This window comes from Podarcis erhardii (genome assembly GCF_964252035.2).
Source record: "Podarcis erhardii genome assembly, chromosome: 5".
NCBI lineage: Eukaryota > Metazoa > Chordata > Lepidosauria > Squamata > Lacertidae > Podarcis > Podarcis erhardii.
In genome coordinates, this window is record NC_138509.1 from 101,020,621 (window position 1) to 101,038,080 (window position 17,460).

Below are 17,460 nucleotides of genomic sequence, written 5' to 3' on the forward strand. Positions count from 1 at the left end.
CCCAAATTGCCATAGTGGACGACCCGCCCCTCCAAACATCCACACCAGCCTTTCTCCTTGCTTTGCCAGAGCCTTCCCTTCACCCTGATTTGTCTTGTTCCTTTGACATGGACTTCTGCTCCTGGAGACAAATGGCCTCCAACGGTTTTAACTGGACGTGGCACAAAGGTCCGACACACACAGCAGATACTGGACCGTCCTCCAACCACACCACAGGAGGTGAGGAAGATCAAACTATCGCCATGTCCAGAAGCCTTCCAGGAGACCACTTTGGCCTGGACTGGCACCTGGAGCTCTCAATGAAATGGGGCAGCCAGCCATTCCTCCAAAGGCCTTATATCAAGGGGTCCTGCACTTGGCACCTCCTTCTACAGGCCCTGGTGGCAAACTGCCAATAGAAGGTGCTGCTCTCTTACATGTGTGGTTCTTCCCCCCCCCCCCAGAGGGCTATTTCATCTACCTGCAAGGCCATCCTGCCAAAGAAGGGGATGCAACACGCCTGGCCAGTCCTTTCTACACCTTCACCAGGTCCCACTGCTTCTCTTTCTGGTACCTCATGCGCGGTGCGGCCCAAAGAAATGCCCTGCGAGTCTATTTGGCCTTTGAGGGTGGATCCCGTGAGCTGATCTGGTCACAGCCTGGGAACAAAGGGGACCAGTGGCACAGAGGTGAAGTCAACATGCCTCAAGGGAAGAGAGCACAGGTAACGGAGACCCTAGCAGGGGATGGCCCTTGCAGGTGTGGCCTTGTCTGGCCATGAAGCTGATGGGAGATGCCTTTTCTCCCTAGATAATCGTGGAAGGCGAGCCGGGGGAAGACGTCCACAGTGGCGTGGCTGTGGATGACTTCTCCCTGGAAGTGGGAGATTGCCCAGGTAAGATCCATGCTGTGTCTAGATGGCAGAGCAGAGCATCAGCAGAGCTCTGAATATTCCCGGTATAGCTTGTTTTTTTGGCAGTGCTGTGCTCTGTGTGCATGAGAGAGAAACATCCAAGCTGTTACAATACATGTTTCATGTTTATATGCTAATATTTGTCTAATCGGTTTTCCACAGTAGGTTACTTTGACGATCAACAATAGGTACATTAACAAATCCTGCTAGTGATGTTAATTGTCAGTTCTTCAGAGCCCACCTTGGGTTGTGTCACAGGCTCAATCCGCCAAACATGCCTCCTCTTCAGTCCCAGCAAGGGGTCCCTGATCTCAGAAGATCAGCCAGGCAGAAGGATGCATGTTTGGAACCCAGAAGGAGGCTTCAGGCACCGGCTTCTCCTGGAGTCTCCTGCATAACTGGCATCAATCCCTTTGGAAACTAACCATTTTGGTTTGACACATTTTCAATTCCCAATTCTCCACATAGGACTGACACCAGCAACCTCCACCCCGGCCACCACCAGCAGACCAGCCACACTGATCCCAGGTGAGAATAAAGAGGGTTATGGAGATGGGTGATTGGTATGAGATGGGTGATTGATGGGTGATGGAGAGAACTGATGGGTGATGGAGAGAAACTGCCACCATGATCAGCTCAGTGCCTCCAACCACAGGGGACTTCTCCAGGGTCAAGAATGTTGCTGACATTTCCGTTTTCTGCTTCCTTTTCTGAGTTTCCATCTGGATATTAGATTGGGAAAACAATCACAGGGGACGGGTGAGCAACAAAAGTGGACCCAAAACACTGAATTCCAGTCTCAGTACCTTGAGCTACTTTGTGTGTACAAAAGCATTCTTTATGTCTGGCTGCTTTCGGTCCACACACCTCCTGCCCCAGACAGCATGGGACGCAAGCTAAGAGGAAACGATTAGTTCCTGCTCTCGTTATTGCAGAAACATCGGCAGCAACCTCACATCGCAGCTCCTCCGCCAGCACCACAATCAGACCAGCCCCTCCTACCACACGTGAGTTTTCATGAGTCAAGATGCCCATGAATTTGCTCCGCGAGTGTTGCTGGCAGGCAGTGTTTCCTGCTTGGCAGGGGGTTGGACTCGATGGCCCTTGTGGTCTCTTCCAACTCTTCTATGATTCTATGATTCTATGATTCTATGATTCTATGATTCTATGATTCTGTGATTCTATGATTCTATGATTCTATGATTCTATGATTCTATGATTCTACTCTGGAAGCCCAGGACATCATTAGCACTGGCATACAGTTGGATCGTGTTCCTCAGCTGTGGTCTGGGGGATGGGGACAGGGGGAGAAGGAAACCAATTGTGTATTTCTGGTAATGAACTGCAGCCCCACTGACCATGGAGTCCTCCTGTCCCAAATTGCCATAGTGGACGACCCGCCCCTCCAAACATCCACACCAGCCTTTCTCCTTGCTTTGCCAGAGCCTTCCCTTCACCCTGATTTGTCTTGTTCCTTTGACATGGACTTCTGCTCCTGGAGACAAATGGCCTCCAACGGTTTTAACTGGACGTGGCACAAAGGTCCGACACACACAGCAGATACTGGACCGTCCTCCAACCACACCACAGGAGGTGAGGAAGATCAAACTATCGCCATGTCCAGAAGCCTTCCAGGAGACCACTTTGGCCTGGACTGGCACCTGGAGCTCTCAATGAAATGGGGCAGCCAGCCATTCCTCCAAAGGCCTTATATCAAGGGGTCCTGCACTTGGCACCTCCTTCTACAGGCCCTGGTGGCAAACTGCCAATAGAAGGTGCTGCTCCCTTACATGTGTGGTTCTTCCCCCCCCCCCCAGAGGGCTATTTCATCTACCTGCAAGGTCATCCTGCCAAAGAAGGGGATGCAACACGCCTGGCCAGTCCTTTCTACACCTTCACCAGGTCCCACTGCTTCTCTTTCTGGTACCTCATGCGCGGTGCGGCCCAAAGAAATGCCCTGCGAGTCTATTTGGCCTTTGAGGGTGGATCCCGTGAGCTGATCTGGTCACAGCCTGGGAACAAAGGGGACCAGTGGCACAGAGGTGAAGTCAACATGCCTCAAGGGAAGAGAGCACAGGTAACGGAGACCCTAGCAGGGGATGGCCCTTGCAGGTGTGGCCTTGTCTGGCCATGAAGCTGATGGGAGATGCCTTTTCTCCCTAGATAATCGTGGAAGGCGAGCCGGGGGAAGACGTCCACAGTGGCGTGGCTGTGGATGACTTCTCCCTGGAAGAGGGAGATTGCCCAGGTAAGATCCATGCTGTGTCTAGATGGAAGAGCAGAGCATCAGCAGAGCTCTGAATATTCCCGGTATAGCTTGTTTTTTTGGCAGTGCTGTGCTCTGTGTGCATGAGAGAGAAACATCCAAGCTGTTACAATACATGTTTCATGTTTATATGCTAATATTTGTCTAATCGGTTTTCCACAGTAGGTTACTTTGACGATCAACAATAGATACATTAACAAATCCTGCTGGTGATGTTAATTGTCACATGTTGTCGCATGTTGACTTCAGAGCCCACCTTGGGTTGTGTCACAGGCTCAATCCGCCAAACATGCCTCCTCTTCAGTCCCAGCAAGGGGTCCCTGATCTCGGAACGACGTTAGCGATTCAGCCCAGTACTCATGTGGCAGATGTGAACTAAGCAATTGCGCTTCCATTCCCTTTTGCAATTCTTTGTTCACCCTAACACAGACACATCTGTTCCAAGCTTCTTCGGAAGCTGCAATTTTGTGTCTTATACCTTTCTTCTTCAGGAACCTCTGGAAATCCTGTAAAAGAAAAATTGGCTTCTCATTTGTGCAAAGACAATCTATGTCAGCATCATGCATGTTTTTAACCTTGTCACAAAACTCTTTAAACCTTTCTAAGGCTTCTTTCGGTCTCTCCAAAAGATAAATCCAGACTAAACCTGTGAAAGAATCAACACATATTAGGTAATACTTTGCATTGCCTCTAGACGGTGCTAAAGGACCAATCACATCAGCATACACCCGCTGAAATGCCTTGTCGACCCTCGAGGTGACCTGGTTGGTGTTCTTCTTGGATACACCTGCAAAAGAAATCATGTTAGAATCACAAGAATTACATTCCATGTAATCACTTTGATCAAAAGTCAACAAATATAGTCCATCTTTCTCTTCGGCAGAAAGATATAACTCTCCATCTTTGTAGATCTCGCAGTGTTGATCATCATAGGACAGTTTTAGTCCCTTCTTGGCAATCTGCGATACGCTGAGCAGATTGTACTTCAACTCTGGAACCAAATAAACATTGTTTATAGTCAAGTTCTGACTTTTAAGATACACAGTCCCAATTCCGGTCGCTTCCAGCTCTTGACCGTTGGCTTGTTGTACAACGAAGCTTTGCTTCTTAAACGACGAAAACAAATCCCTGCGATGGGTCATGTGAAATGTACACCCAGTGTCTATGATAAAAACGTTCTCCACATCCGGCTTGGTTCCTTTTGACATCAAAGCCTTTGCAGGCTTCGTCTGTGACTTGGCATGACTTCTGCCTGACGCCTCAGACTTCGTGGAGCTTCCCTTGGCTCCCTTGTTCTGACGTGGCTTCTTGCAGTACCGCTGAAGATGCCCAGTCTGTCCACAACTGTAGCATCGGACAACGTTCAAAGCTACGGCATTTTCTCCAGTAGCTGTAGCAGTGGGGGTGCCAGAACTCCGTTCTTGTCTCCCCCTGTCCTTGACTTCCAGGGCGGCGAGTCTGTCATGTTCACAAAGAACCACGGCAAAGACCCTCTCCGAAGTTAGATCAGCTGCTGGGAGAGACCCCAGCTGACTGGCAACTGTTTTGTAAGTCCGATTCAGGCTGTTGATCACCATGAAGCAAAACACTTCCTCCTGCAGACGGAAATTGCGTTCCACCATCTGTTGACGCAGAAATTTCATTTCCGTCAGGTGCGCTTGAACATCTCCATCAGGCGCAAGCCTCAGGTTGGTCAGCTTCTCAAAATACAGCAACGCTGAAGAACCTGCATCTCTCTGATGTGTCCATCTCAGCGTGTCCCAAACATCTCTCGCATGCTGTAAATCTTGTATTTGAATAAGCTCAGAGTCTGACACGCACAGAATTATAGCAGTTCTGGCCTTCGCATCCTGTGACTCCCAAGCACGCGTTGGTGCTGGAGGGATGGGGTTCTCAATCACCCCAAACAGTCTCTGATTCTGCAGCAGGGCCTTCATCTTAATAGACCAAGATGCATAATTGTCACTGGTCAAAAGGGGCGGAGAAGGCAGGGCTCCCCCCTTCTTAGCACCCATTTTGAGTCCTTGCACTGACTCTCAAACACAAGCCTCTAAAATCCAATAGCTGGCTTGTTTACACTCTGTGCACCTGGCAGCTATAACACTGGCCGCTTGGAAATTCCCTTTCCAACAGTTCGTTTCTAAGGGCCTAAGTCAAAACACCTCCAGCCCTTATCTTGAAACTGGCCTGTGTTGCTAAGCAACTGCATTCCTTTTCCTTGGACAGGAAAACCACAGGAATGTTTGGAATGCAGAGTCCTTCTCTCTCGGAGCTGTTTTTCCCAAACGCGGCTCCCTCGAAGCAGAGAATGAATCAATCTGCATTCACACTTTTAAGCCCGAAAATCTCATACCTGGGCTCCGTAGCTTGGCTTTCAGCTTCCTCTGGTGAGCTTCTGGCTGCAGAGAAATAGCCTCTCACTTCAGGCTTCCATGGAGCAATGGAAACAGCAGCTCTGCCACTCTTTCATGCAGACTCCCATGGATCGAAGAAACCATCTGGCTCTTGCTACCACTGTTAGAATTCAGGCTCGGTCAGAGGTATGTGCCTATCTATCCAGGCACCGGCTGAATTCCTTTGACCTCCCTCCGGCGAGGTCCGTTCCGGCGATTTTCCTCAGGCTGTGAGAAAAACACACCAACTGCTTCTCCTCCTTCTCCTCCCTGCATATCCCCAGGGAGGGGAATCAGACACAGACAGAAATGTAACTACATGCTTTTTATTCCTGTCTATAGCAGTCATATAGTAAAAGATGTCTGCTCTCTTCAACAAACAGAGAGAGACTCCAAACTCCACCTATGTACATCGTGTACAGGTCATATGACACACACTGAGCTCATATCCTGTGCTCAATAAGGATGGACTGCCCCTTTGTTTCCATGGCAGCAGTCACACACATCCTGTTTGGCTTTCCAGCCACAAGCAGCTGTCTGAGCTGTTAGAGCCTTTGCTTGCTGCAGCATTGCTGCTTTAGAATAACAGATCAGCCAGGCAGAAGGATGCATGTTTGGAACCCAGAAGGAGGCTTCAGGCACCGGCTTCTCCTGGAGTCTCCTGCATAACTAGCATCAATCCCTTTGGAAACTAACCATTTTGGTTTGACACATTTTCAATTCCCAATTCTCCACATAGGACTGACACCAGCAACATCCACCCCGGCCACCACCAGCAGACCAGCCACACTGATCCCAGGTGAGAATAAAGAGGGTTATGGAGATGGGTGATTGGTATGAGATGGGTGATTGATGGGTGATGGAGAGAACTGATGGGTGATGGAGAGAAACTGCCACCATGATCAGCTCAGTGCCTCCAACCACAGGGGACTTCTCCAGGGTCAAGAATGTTGCTGACATTTCCGTTTTCTGCTTCCTTTTCTGAGTTTCCATCTGGATATTAGATTGGGAAAACAATCACAGGGGACGGGTGAGCAACAAAAGTGGACCCAAAACACTGAATTCCAGTCTCAGTACCTTGAGCTACTTTGTGTGTACAAAAGCATTCTTTATGTCTGGCTGCTTTCGGTCCACACACCTCCTGCCCCAGACAGCATGGGACGCAAGCTAAGATGAAACGATTAGTTCCTGCTCTCGTTATTGCAGAAACATCGGCAGCAACCTCACATCGCAGCTCCTCCGCCAGCACCACAATCAGACCAGCCCCTCCTACCACACGTGAGTTTTCATGAGTCGAGATGCCCATGAATTTGCTCCGCGAGTGTTGCTGGCAGGCAGTGTTTCCTGCTTGGCAGGGGGTTGGACTCGATGGCCCTTGTGGTCTCTTCCAACTCTTCTATGATTCTATGATTCTATGATTCTATGATTCTATGATTCTATGATTCTATGATTCTATGATTCTATGATTCTATGATTCTACTCTGGAAGCCCAGGACAGCATTAGCACTGGCATACAGTTGGATCGTGTTCCTCAGCTGTGGTCTGGGGGATGGGGACAGGGGGAGAAGGAAACCAATTGTGTATTTCTGGTAATGAACTGCAGCCCCACTGACCATGGAGTCCTCCTGTCCCAAATTGCCATAGTGGACGACCCGCCCCTCCAAACATCCACACCAGCCTTTCTCCTTGCTTTGCCAGAGCCTTCCCTTCACCCTGATTTGTCTTGTTCCTTTGACATGGACTTCTGCTCCTGGAGACAAATGGCCTCCAACGGTTTTAACTGGACGTGGCACAAAGGTCCGACACACACAGCAGATACTGGACCGTCCTCCAACCACACCACAGGAGGTGAGGAAGATCACACTATCGCCATGTCCAGAAGCCTTCCAGGAGACCACTTTGGCCTGGACTGGCACCTGGAGCTCTCAATGAAATGGGGCAGCCAGCCATTCCTCCAAAGGCCTTATATCAAGGGGTCCTGCACTTGGCACCTCCTTCTACATGCCCTGGTGGCAAACTGCCAATAGAAGGTGCTGCTCCCTTACATGTGTGGTTCTTCCCCCCCCCCAGAGGGCTATTTCATCTACCTGCAAGGCCATCCTGCCAAAGAAGGGGATGCAACACGCCTGGCCAGTCCTTTCTACACCTTCACCAGGTCCCACTGCTTCTCTTTCTGGTACCTCATGCGCGGTGCGGCCCAAAGAAATGCCCTGCGAGTCTATTTGGCCTTTGAGGGTGGATCCCGTGAGCTGATCTGGTCACAGCCTGGGAACAAAGGGGACCAGTGGCACAGAGGTGAAGTCAACATGCCTCAGGGGAAGAGAGCACAGGTAACGGAGACCCTAGCAGGGGATGGCCCTTGCAGGTGTGGCCTTGTCTGGCCATGAAGCTGATGGGAGATGCCTTTTCTCCCTAGATAATCGTGGAAGGCGAGCCGGGGGAAGACGTCCACAGTGGCGTGGCTGTGGATGACTTCTCCCTGGAAGAGGGAGATTGCCCAGGTAAGATCCATGCTGTGTCTAGATGGAAGAGCAGAGCATCAGCAGAGCTCTGAATATTCCCGGTATAGCTTGTTTTTTTGGCAGTGCTGTGCTCTGTGTGCATGAGAGAGAAACATCCAAGCTGTTACAATACATGTTTCATGTTTATATGCTAATATTTGTCTAATCGGTTTTCCACAGTAGGTTACTTTGACGATCAACAATAGATACATTAACAAATCCTGCTGGTGATGTTAATTGTCACATGTTGTCGCATGTTGACTTCAGAGCCCACCTTGGGTTGTGTCACAGGCTCAATCCGCCAAACATGCCTCCTCTTCAGTCCCAGCAAGGGGTCCCTGATCTCGGAAGATCAGCCAGGCAGAAGGATGCATGTCTGGAACCCAGAAGGAGGCTTCAGGCACCGGCTTCTCCTGGAGTCTCCTGCATAACTAGCATCAATCCCTTTGGAAACTAACCATTTTGGTTTGACACATTTTCCATTCCCAATTCTCCACATAGGACTGACACCAGCAGCTCTCACACCTCTCCCCACCACCACCACCAGCACCACCAGCACAGCTCCTCCAGCCACAGGTGAGCTTCCCTGGCATAAAGATCCCCTTGATTTTCCTGTGTGGCTTTTGCTGGCCCTTCCGTTCTCTGCTTCATTTTCCAATGTTTCCTCTGGATACACACCTGGATTCTAGTGTTGCTTGTTAAGGGGAGTGCAGAGCACTGGGGAGCATCAGGAGTGGTTTTGGAGATGGTCTTCCACACTGAAATCTTCTCCTGCTGCATTCTGCATTTTCGAAGACATTGCCCTGGAAGTCCACAGAAGGAGCGCAGCGTCAACAGTGGTAATCTGCTGCATTGGGGGAAGCGGGGGGCCTCTAGGACAATGGGAGAAGGTACGAAAGCCTACATTTCAGGTTATGAATCTTTCCTCCTCTGACCTTGGATTCGCCCAGTTCCCAAAGTATTAGATATGTTATTTCCTTAACTGTGGGTCTAGAGAACATTGCAATAATCAACGAGAGCTTTTGCTTATACAGTAGTACCTCCGGTTATGAACTTAATTTGTTCTGGAGGTCCATTCTTAACCTGAAACTGTTCTTAACCTGAAGCACCACTTTAGCTAATGGGGCCTCCTGCTGCCACTGCGCCACCATCATGCAATTTCTGTTCTCATCCTGAAGCAAAGTTCTTAAGCCAAGGTACTATTTCTGGGTTAGTGGAGTCTGTAACCTGAAGCATATGTAACCTGAAGTGTATGTAACCCGAGGTACCACTGGAACATGGTTGGTCCATCTTAACACATCCTTTTCAGTATTTCTCTTCACTGAAGATTGGTGAGATGGTGAAACATCTGTTAAGATAAGCCCATCACATGAAAAGCAAAAGCTCTCACTCATCCTTGGACGTTCTTCTCCAAACGCATTGTTGATGATGCAGGGACCAGACTGCCCTTCCCTCCTCGCATTCTGGGCTTTCCGTGACCCTCTTGTGACAATGGATCTGCAGTGGCCACCCAGTTGCAGGAAGAGCAAGACAGAGACTGCATGGGGCCCACTGCGTGCGGCTCTTGTCCCTTGTGGGCCTCTGGAATGGGCCTTCTGCATGTCTACCTTTCCCATTCTCACTCTGATTTCTCTTGCTCCTCTTATGTGTACTTTGGCTGCTGTGGCCCACAACAAACCAAGGGATTGGTAGTGCCCATTCAGTTCCAAGAAGGGTGACTTCTAGTATGGGCATCTGCATACAGAAGCTGGATGCACGCACACTCGGTCCTGCTGGACTGACATTTCCAGGGAGGCCCATCAACCTTTCTCCTCTTGTTTTTTTCCAGAGTTTCCTGTTCAGTGCAAGTTCTCCTGCTCTTTTGATGGGGGCCTCTGCTCCTGGACACAATCAATTTTTGACACCTTTGACTGGGTGCGGCACAAAGGCCCAACAGCCTCACCTGGCACAGGCCCATCTTCTGACCACACCTCTGGAGGTAAGGGAGAGATCAATATCTCCAGGGCAGGGAAGACGGGCAGATAGGAGACACTCACACTCCCCATGAAATCCAGGGGCCACCCAGCCTCAGGCACCCCAGCGCCTTCCACCAAGGATTGCAGATGCAGCAGTGGAAGCTCAAACCTTCTCCTCCAATCGCTGGTGGTAACCTGCCAGTTGAGGCACAATTGCCTGGGACACAGGTGGCGCTGTGGTCCAAACCAGTGAGCCTCTTGGGCTTGCTGATCAGAAGGTTGGCAGTTCAAATCCACACAATGGAGTGAGCTCCTGTTGCTCTGTCCCAGCTCCTGCCAACCTAGCACTTCGAAAGCACACCAGTGCAAGTAGATAAATAGGTACTGCTGTGGCAGAAAGGTAAACAGCATTTCCATGCGCTCTGGTTTCCGTCACAGTGTCCCATTATGCCAGAAGTGGTTTAGTCCTGCTGGCCACATGACCCAGAAAGCTGTCTGCGGACAAACACCATCTGCCTCTGCCTGAAAGCGAGATGAGCGCCACAACCCCATAGTCTCCTTTGACTGGACAACCATCCAGGGGTCCTTTACCTTTACTATTACCTGTTTTCTGTGGTGATCAAGTGCCACCATTTCAGAAGTCCTAAGGCACTGCAGCTCCCCGCTCACCAGGGATCAGGTAATGTAAGGATTCCTCACATTCCTATGTGCTTCTCTTTCTCAGAGGGCTACTACATCTACCTGGAAGGTAACCAAACCAACTCGCAAGAGGTGGCACACCTGGTCAGCTCAAAGTGCAGCCCCACCAAACCACAATGCCTCTTCTTTTGGTATCACATGTATGGCACATCCCCAAAAATGGCGCTGCGTGTTTATGTGGTCTCTGATATTGGAACACCTAAGTTGATCTGGTCTCAGACTGGGAACAAAGGCGACCAGTGGCACAGAGGTGAAGCCAGTGTACCTCAGGGAAGAGGTTTGCAGGTAATGCAACCACAGGTGTGACCACCAGCAGCTGAGTCTTGGTCCACCCCTGAAACTGACTAGAGATGCTTCTTCTTCCTAGATACTCCTGGAAGGGGTGTGGGGGGAAAACTCCCAGAGTGTCGTGGCTGTGGATGACCTCTCGATAGAAGCGGAAGATTGCCCAGGTGAGACTCCCCAGTCTGTTCCACTTTGGCTGTACCTTATTAAATAATGTAAATAAATTAAATAAATAAATTTTTATTTCTACCCCACCCTTCCCGGTTCAGAAAAACAAATCTGAAACACTTAATTGATGCAACAAAAAGCAGCTTAGAATACAGTATAAAACGTGAATAACAATAAATTCAGAATTCTAAAATCAATTTAGGGGGGAAATCCATCCAATAAACACTACATGATCACCAGGGCTAGTTGGCTAAATTAGTCCTATTTGGGCCAGTGCGGAGACCAGGGGAGAATTAGCTGTGGGGTCTCAGAGCGGGGAATCTTCATAAAAAGGAGAGGAGGAGGGAAGAGGAATAAAAGATCAGGCTAAGTTCAGATTGAAAGCCAGGCAGAATAGCTCTGTCTTACAGGCCCTGCGGAAGGAGGTTAAATCCTGCAGGGCCCTGGTCTCATGGGACAGAGCATTCTACCAGGTCGGAGCCACCACTGAGAAGGCCCTGGCGGAGGATAATCTGACTTCCTTAGGGCCCGGGACCTCTAAACTGTGATTATTCATGGACTTTATTATTATTAGACTAGTGTGGGCTATTTTTGTGGCCATGGATGGCAGGAGGAAGGGGAGAGAAACATCCCTGGCTTTTTACGTCAGCACTTTATTAGTATTGTAAATCTCACGCTGGCTTGTGAAGCGTAAGCCTGAGATGATGCAAGACCAGCTGCACACCAGCCTGAGCATGAACGGGGAACGTAAAGAGGTTTAGGGGAGTGTCTTCTACATCAGGCTAAAGATGTACTCATCCACCTTTCTCCTTCTTGCTCTGTCAGCTTCCTCCATTCGATGCAACTTCTCTTGCTCTTTTGATGTGGACTTCTGCTCCTGGAAACAGCTGGCCTCCAACGCCTTTAACTGGACGCGGCACAAAGGCCCAACGCCCTCGTTAAACACTGGACCAACCCAAGACCACACTTCAGGAGGTGAGGAGGAATGAGGGCATCCCCACTGTGGGAGCAGGACAGATAAGAAACCCTTGTGCCCTCATGAGCCCACCAGTCTTAGACATTCCAGAGGCTTCCGCCAGGGATTGCAGACGCAAAAGGGGAAGCTGGAATCGTGCTCTCCTTGTAATAATAGCAACCTACCAGATGAGGGCTGCTGGTGGTGCTGTGGGTTAAACCACAGAGCCTAGGGCTTGCCGATCAGAAGGTCGATGGTTCGAATCCCTGTGATGGGGTGAGCTCCTGTTGCTCAGTCCCTGCTCCTGTCAACCTAGCAGTTCAAAAGCACGTCAAAGTGCAAGTAGATAAATAGGTACTGCTCCGGCGGGAAGGTAAATGGCGTTTCCGTTTGCTGCTCTGGTTTGCCAGAAGTGGCTTAGTCATGCTGGCCACATGACCCGGAAGCTGTACGCCGGCTCCCTCGGCCAGTAAAGCGAGATGAGCGCCGCAACCCCAAAGTCGGCCACGACTGGACCTAATGGTCAGGGGTCCCTTTACCTTTACCTTTAGATGAGGTCACTGTGTGGCCTGTTTTCTGCTGCTCTGTGTAAGACCCACGGGTGGCATAGCAGCTGCCGACCCCCCAGCCATCAGACCATGTAGGGGTCTGTCTCTTTCACATGTGGATTTCTTTTTCAGAGGGCCATTTTATCTACCTGGACAGCAGTGCTACCAACACAGGGGACACCACACACCTGGTCAGCCCCATCTGTCACTCCTCCAGGCCCCACTGCCTCCGCTTCTGGTACCACATGTATGGGGCAGCTCAAACAATGGCACTGCGCATTTTAGTCATCTCTGGTGGCGCTGCGCCTGTGATGCTCTGGAGTCAAACCGGGAACAAAGGGGACCAGTGGCACAGAGGTGAAGTCAGTGTGGCTCATGGAGAAAACGTGCAGGTAAGGGGGACACGGTCAGGTGATGCATCTGCAGGTGTAACCAGCAGCACGGGAGCCTCACCTGGCTAGGATCCTGACTGAAGATGCTGCTTCTCCCTAGATAATCCTCGAAGGTATGCGGGGCGAAGACGTCCACAGTGACATAGCTGTGGACGACCTTTCCTTAGAAGAGGGATTTTGCCCAGGTAAGCCACCCACACCACACACCAAGTAAGGTTCCTCAGGGTGGGCCTGGGCTTAGCTATACTAGAATGGCATGGTTGACTGGCATTTGGGGTGGCTAAAGGAACGAAGAAAACCCCTGCCGTTTCATATCAGTGCTTCAGCACTCACCCTCGGTTGTAAAGCACGTCCTTGAGGTCATGCAAGATGACCAGCCCTGTGTGAGACTGAGCATATGCGGCGCTGCAGTACAAAGATCTGCCAGTTGCCCCCCTCTGCCCGGTTGCCCAGTCCCAGGCACGCAGAAGGGCAGAGCCGGCCGGCTGCCTCAGCGTCTCGCTGGCTCGGTCGCCCCCGAACTCGTGGCGCAGAGCTGCCCTGTAGCGCTCCGACCGACGGGCGAGCTCTTCCCCGGACTTAACTCTCGGGCCCCGGACTCTCGGCCTGGTGCCCCTGAGAGCCCGGCGCCCAGGTGCCCTGCACCCCTAGCACCCATGGGTAAGACAGCCCTGGATGAGCATGAAGGGTGCACAAAGAATTTTGGGAATTGCCTTCTCCTGGTGGTCTGCTGCCCCTTTCGCCTGGCCGTGTTTGTGTGTTCAACTGGGGCTTGCATATTGAAAGGCTCTGCTTATGTCTCTGTTGCTCCTCTGAGTCCTTCTCCTTTCTTCCCTGAGCCTGCAGATAGCAGGGCATGTAGCCTTGAATTAACGAACCATTGCTATTTCTCACAATAGGAGGAATTGCAGCAGCATCTGCACACAAGAGCACCACCACCAACGATTAAACCACTGTGCTAGCGCTGGTTCCCCTCTCTTCCTATCTAATGAATCTTGTAGCCAGTGAACATCGGCTGATTTTCAAATGACCAGAATTAATGTATTTCTGATGAATTCATGCTTTTCCACTGATGACTATTGGCAAGGAACCTTCAACGAAGTATGGAAACCACTAATTTGATAACTGATTTACTCTTCAAGATCCAAAAGAAGATTGTGGGGCCAAATTCACAGATAGAGAGCAAACCTTTCTAATTGTATTGTTAACAATTGTATTGTTTATTTGATTTTTTTCTTTTTAAAATTATTTCCTTGGCTACTTCACTTATGAACACTTTAAATCTGGCATGATGAACTTTTCTTATATTCCTTCTGACATATTTCAAAACTCTTTACATATTTAACAATGGGGCCCTTTATATGTCCAGCTGTTCTTTGTCAACTACAAATTGTCGCTGTTTTTTTGTTTTGTTTTTTGAAAATATGCTATATGGTAATTGAGGGACATAATAGGCATTTCAAGCCATTTGCACATAACAAAATAGGAGCCTACACAACACAAAGCACTGTTGCTGTATGTAGGTTTTATTTTCTTTTTTATCTTCTATTTTGGAAATGTACATCCAGTTTTTTCCCCCTTTAAATTTTTTGGGGGCCCCCAAGAAAGTGGGGCCCTAAGCTAGAGCTTGTTTAGCTTACATAAATCCGGCACTGGCTTGGACAGTCTGGCGTTGCAAAATGGATCGGCTTTTGTGCAACAAAATGGATCGACATCTGCCGCTGGAGACGCAGCCAAGTGGAAGAAGCCAAGGAAGGCAATTCAGGTCAACTCTATCAAATCTTGCCACAGCATAATACAAATAATAAAGACAATTATACATTCCAAATTAAAATTTTTGAGGGGACTTCCCATGTTCTGGCTGGTCGCGAGAAATATTTTTTTACTTGTTCCTACTTTTTCCTCTCTTGTTTTTCCCCAATTTCATATTTCTGACCTTAACCCATTGTCTTATCACCCCAGTCACTGGTACCAACTTTCAATTGTGTTTAACAGAGGCCAAAGAGAGAATATGGATTTGTTATTTTCTCTTACCGATACAGAACCTACATAAGGACTCTATATAGGGTCTTGGGTACCCCGTCAGGGGAAAAGGAGCAGTTTTTTTCTTATAACAGTTGGCTTTGGTATTTTGGCCTGGAGAGTCAGAAATCACATCACACACCAGGTTCCTGTGGCTCAGGCAGGCCAAGGGGTGATATTCCTGAGGATTAAGCAAGTTTCGCCTAGTTCCAGCCACAGTTTACACAAAACATTTGCATTGGGCAAACCACGACCATTAAGGCCAAGGCGGTCCCTTGATCTAGGAGAGGAATCCCTTCAGGAACTTCCCCAGATGACTTTCTGCTTCTGTGGGGTCTTTCGGAGAGCCAAGATGGCTTTTGGATTGCTCTCCTGCACTGTTCTAGACATGTGGTTTATATACTTATGTATGTGTGTTTGCCTTGTGCAATTATTAATGCAGGTGGCACTGTGGTGTAAACCACTGAGCCTAGGGCATGCCAATCAGAAGGTCGGCGGTTCGAATCCCCGTGATGGGGTGAGCTCCCGTTGCTTGGTCCTAGCTCCTGCCCACCTAGCAGTTTGAAAGCACGTCAAAGTGCAAGTAGATAAATAGGTACTGCTCCAGCGGGAAGGTAAACGGCGTTTCCATGCGCTGCTCTGGTTTGCCAAAAGCGGCTTAGTCATGCTGGCCACATGACCCGGAAGCTGTACGCCGGCTCCCTCGGCCAATAAAGCAAGATGAGCGCCGCAACCCAAGAGTTGTCCATGACTGGACCTAATGGTCAGGGGTCCCTTTACCTATTCTATATTTGAGACCTTTGGATTCCTATAACAACACAGAGAAGGAGCACGTTAAACACCAACTTTCTGACTGTGTGAGAGAGAATGACTGAATTTAGGACCGAAGCCTTATGAGGAATGGTCGAGGGAGTCGGGTCGGGATAAGCCTGGAGAAAAGGAGACTGAGAGGCCGCATGAGAGGCATCTTCAAACACCTCAAGGACTGCCCCATGGAAGGTTTTCTGCTGCCCCAGAAGACACCCAGGGCTTCAAGTTACCAAAAGGGTGATTCCGACTCAACATCAGGATTAGGCTTCTGACAGTGATTGCTGTTTGACAGCGGAGTGAATGACCTTGGGAGATGGAGGACTCTCCTTCCTTGGAAGCTTTTAAGCAGAGGTTGGACGGCCACCTCTCAGGGTTTCTGTCGCTGAGATTCCTGCCTTGCAGGGGGTTGGGCTAGATGACCCTTGGGGTCCCTTCCAACCCGACAACTCAATGACGTTCATCTTAATGCCCGTGAAGTCTTCCCTCTCCTCCCCAAACCCCCCAAATCTTGTCCTGCCCTCCATATACACACAGATGCACCAACTCTGCGGCACATTTTTGCAAGCAGCAGAACTCCAAATAAATGGCTGACCACGATCATAAAAGAAAAAAACCCCCACTTTATTCTCTTTTGGAAAGCAAAAATACAGAGTTGTCTTTGATTTCCACACGGCGGATGGTGTTCCCTCGTGTGTCCCTTCCGCTGGAGCAGCCTGGATCCCCATGGAAGAGGCTGAGATCTCTTGCATGGGCACAGGGATCAAGCCCTAGATTTCCACACTCAGGCAGAGCCAACAGCAAAATGCCCCCCTGGCAAACCTCCTTGAGCTGGATGAGCAAAGGCAGGCTCTGTGCGCACCGTCAGAGGGGCTTCCTAGGAGCACGATCTCCCGTGGGTTTCCATCAGTCTCTCCGCACACAAAAAGTCCTTTTTGACAAGTCCTCCTGGGCCAGCCTGCGGCCTCCCCAGCTAGTTCTCTCCCGCCTCATCATAGACGGGGTTGACGTAAGTGCCACTCTTGGGCTCTTCTGCAAAGTCCTTCTGGCTGGTGGGCGGCCACTTTGCGTCCTTCTCCAGCTGCCGCTGCAGCTTCCGGTACTGGCTGGAGGAGCGGAAGCGGAAGAGGGCCTTGATCAGAAGCCAGAGGCGGTGGTTCTGTAGGATGCCGTCCTGCAAAGAACATGGGAGCATGAGAAAGGGGCCCATCCATTCTTAAAAACGCCAGAAGCATTTTTACCTGGTATTATACAGGTGAAACTCGGAAATGAACTTTTATTTCAGTAATTCAGCTTAAAAGGTGAAACTCATATATGAGATAGACTCATGACATGCAAAGCGAGATATGTCAAGCCTTTATTTGTTCTAATTGTGATGATCATGGCTTACAGCTGATGAAAACCCCAAATTAACAATCTCAGAAAATTAGAATATTAATTCTAATGCTGACTTCATTTTCAAAGCAGGACTTTGGCACCTGCCCACACTGCCAAAAGTACCAAAATCTTGTTCAACGCCCATGGGATTACTGTGCTTGATTGGCCACGCCACATTGAGGCAGTAATTGATGCAAAAG

At 49.6% G+C, this 17,460-nt stretch overlaps 3 protein-coding genes across 5 annotated transcripts in view; 2 read left to right on the forward strand and 1 right to left on the reverse strand.

Annotated features, from left to right (window-relative positions):
* Positions 1 to 679: 679 nt before the first annotated feature.
* LOC309342787 (MAM domain-containing protein 2-like) lies at positions 680 to 6,833 on the forward strand (the record flags this gene model as incomplete). Its single annotated transcript, XM_081863611.1, has 9 exons — positions 680 to 703; positions 790 to 874; positions 1,361 to 1,420; positions 1,828 to 1,899; positions 2,336 to 2,485; positions 2,710 to 2,969; positions 3,056 to 3,140; positions 6,291 to 6,378; positions 6,758 to 6,833. 9 exons carry the CDS (start codon positions 680 to 682, stop codon positions 6,831 to 6,833), a joined length of 900 nt encoding a protein of 299 aa, XP_081719737.1.
* A 425-nt stretch (positions 6,834 to 7,258) lies between these two features.
* Positions 7,259 to 14,269, forward strand: LOC309342005 (MAM and LDL-receptor class A domain-containing protein 1-like). The gene is made up of 11 exons (XM_081862025.1): positions 7,259 to 7,399; positions 7,622 to 7,881; positions 7,968 to 8,052; positions 8,554 to 8,628; positions 9,881 to 10,030; positions 10,732 to 10,991; positions 11,074 to 11,158; positions 11,985 to 12,134; positions 12,795 to 13,054; positions 13,155 to 13,239; positions 13,954 to 14,269. Exons 1-11 carry the CDS (start codon positions 7,288 to 7,290, stop codon positions 14,001 to 14,003), a joined length of 1,572 nt encoding a protein of 523 aa, XP_081718151.1. The 5' UTR covers positions 7,259 to 7,287; the 3' UTR covers positions 14,004 to 14,269.
* Positions 14,270 to 16,486: 2,217 nt separating this feature from the next.
* LOC309342077 (putative cation-transporting ATPase 13A5) overlaps positions 16,487 to 17,460 on the reverse strand; it is a 54,947-nt gene continuing 53,973 nt past the window's right edge. For all 3 annotated transcript variants that reach the window (XM_081862160.1, XM_081862158.1, XM_081862159.1), the window contains one exon: positions 16,487 to 17,057. In XM_081862160.1, the coding sequence (XP_081718286.1) occupies positions 16,857 to 17,057 (201 nt within the window). In that variant the 3' untranslated portion in view covers positions 16,487 to 16,856. The remainder of the gene's footprint in view (positions 17,058 to 17,460) is intronic.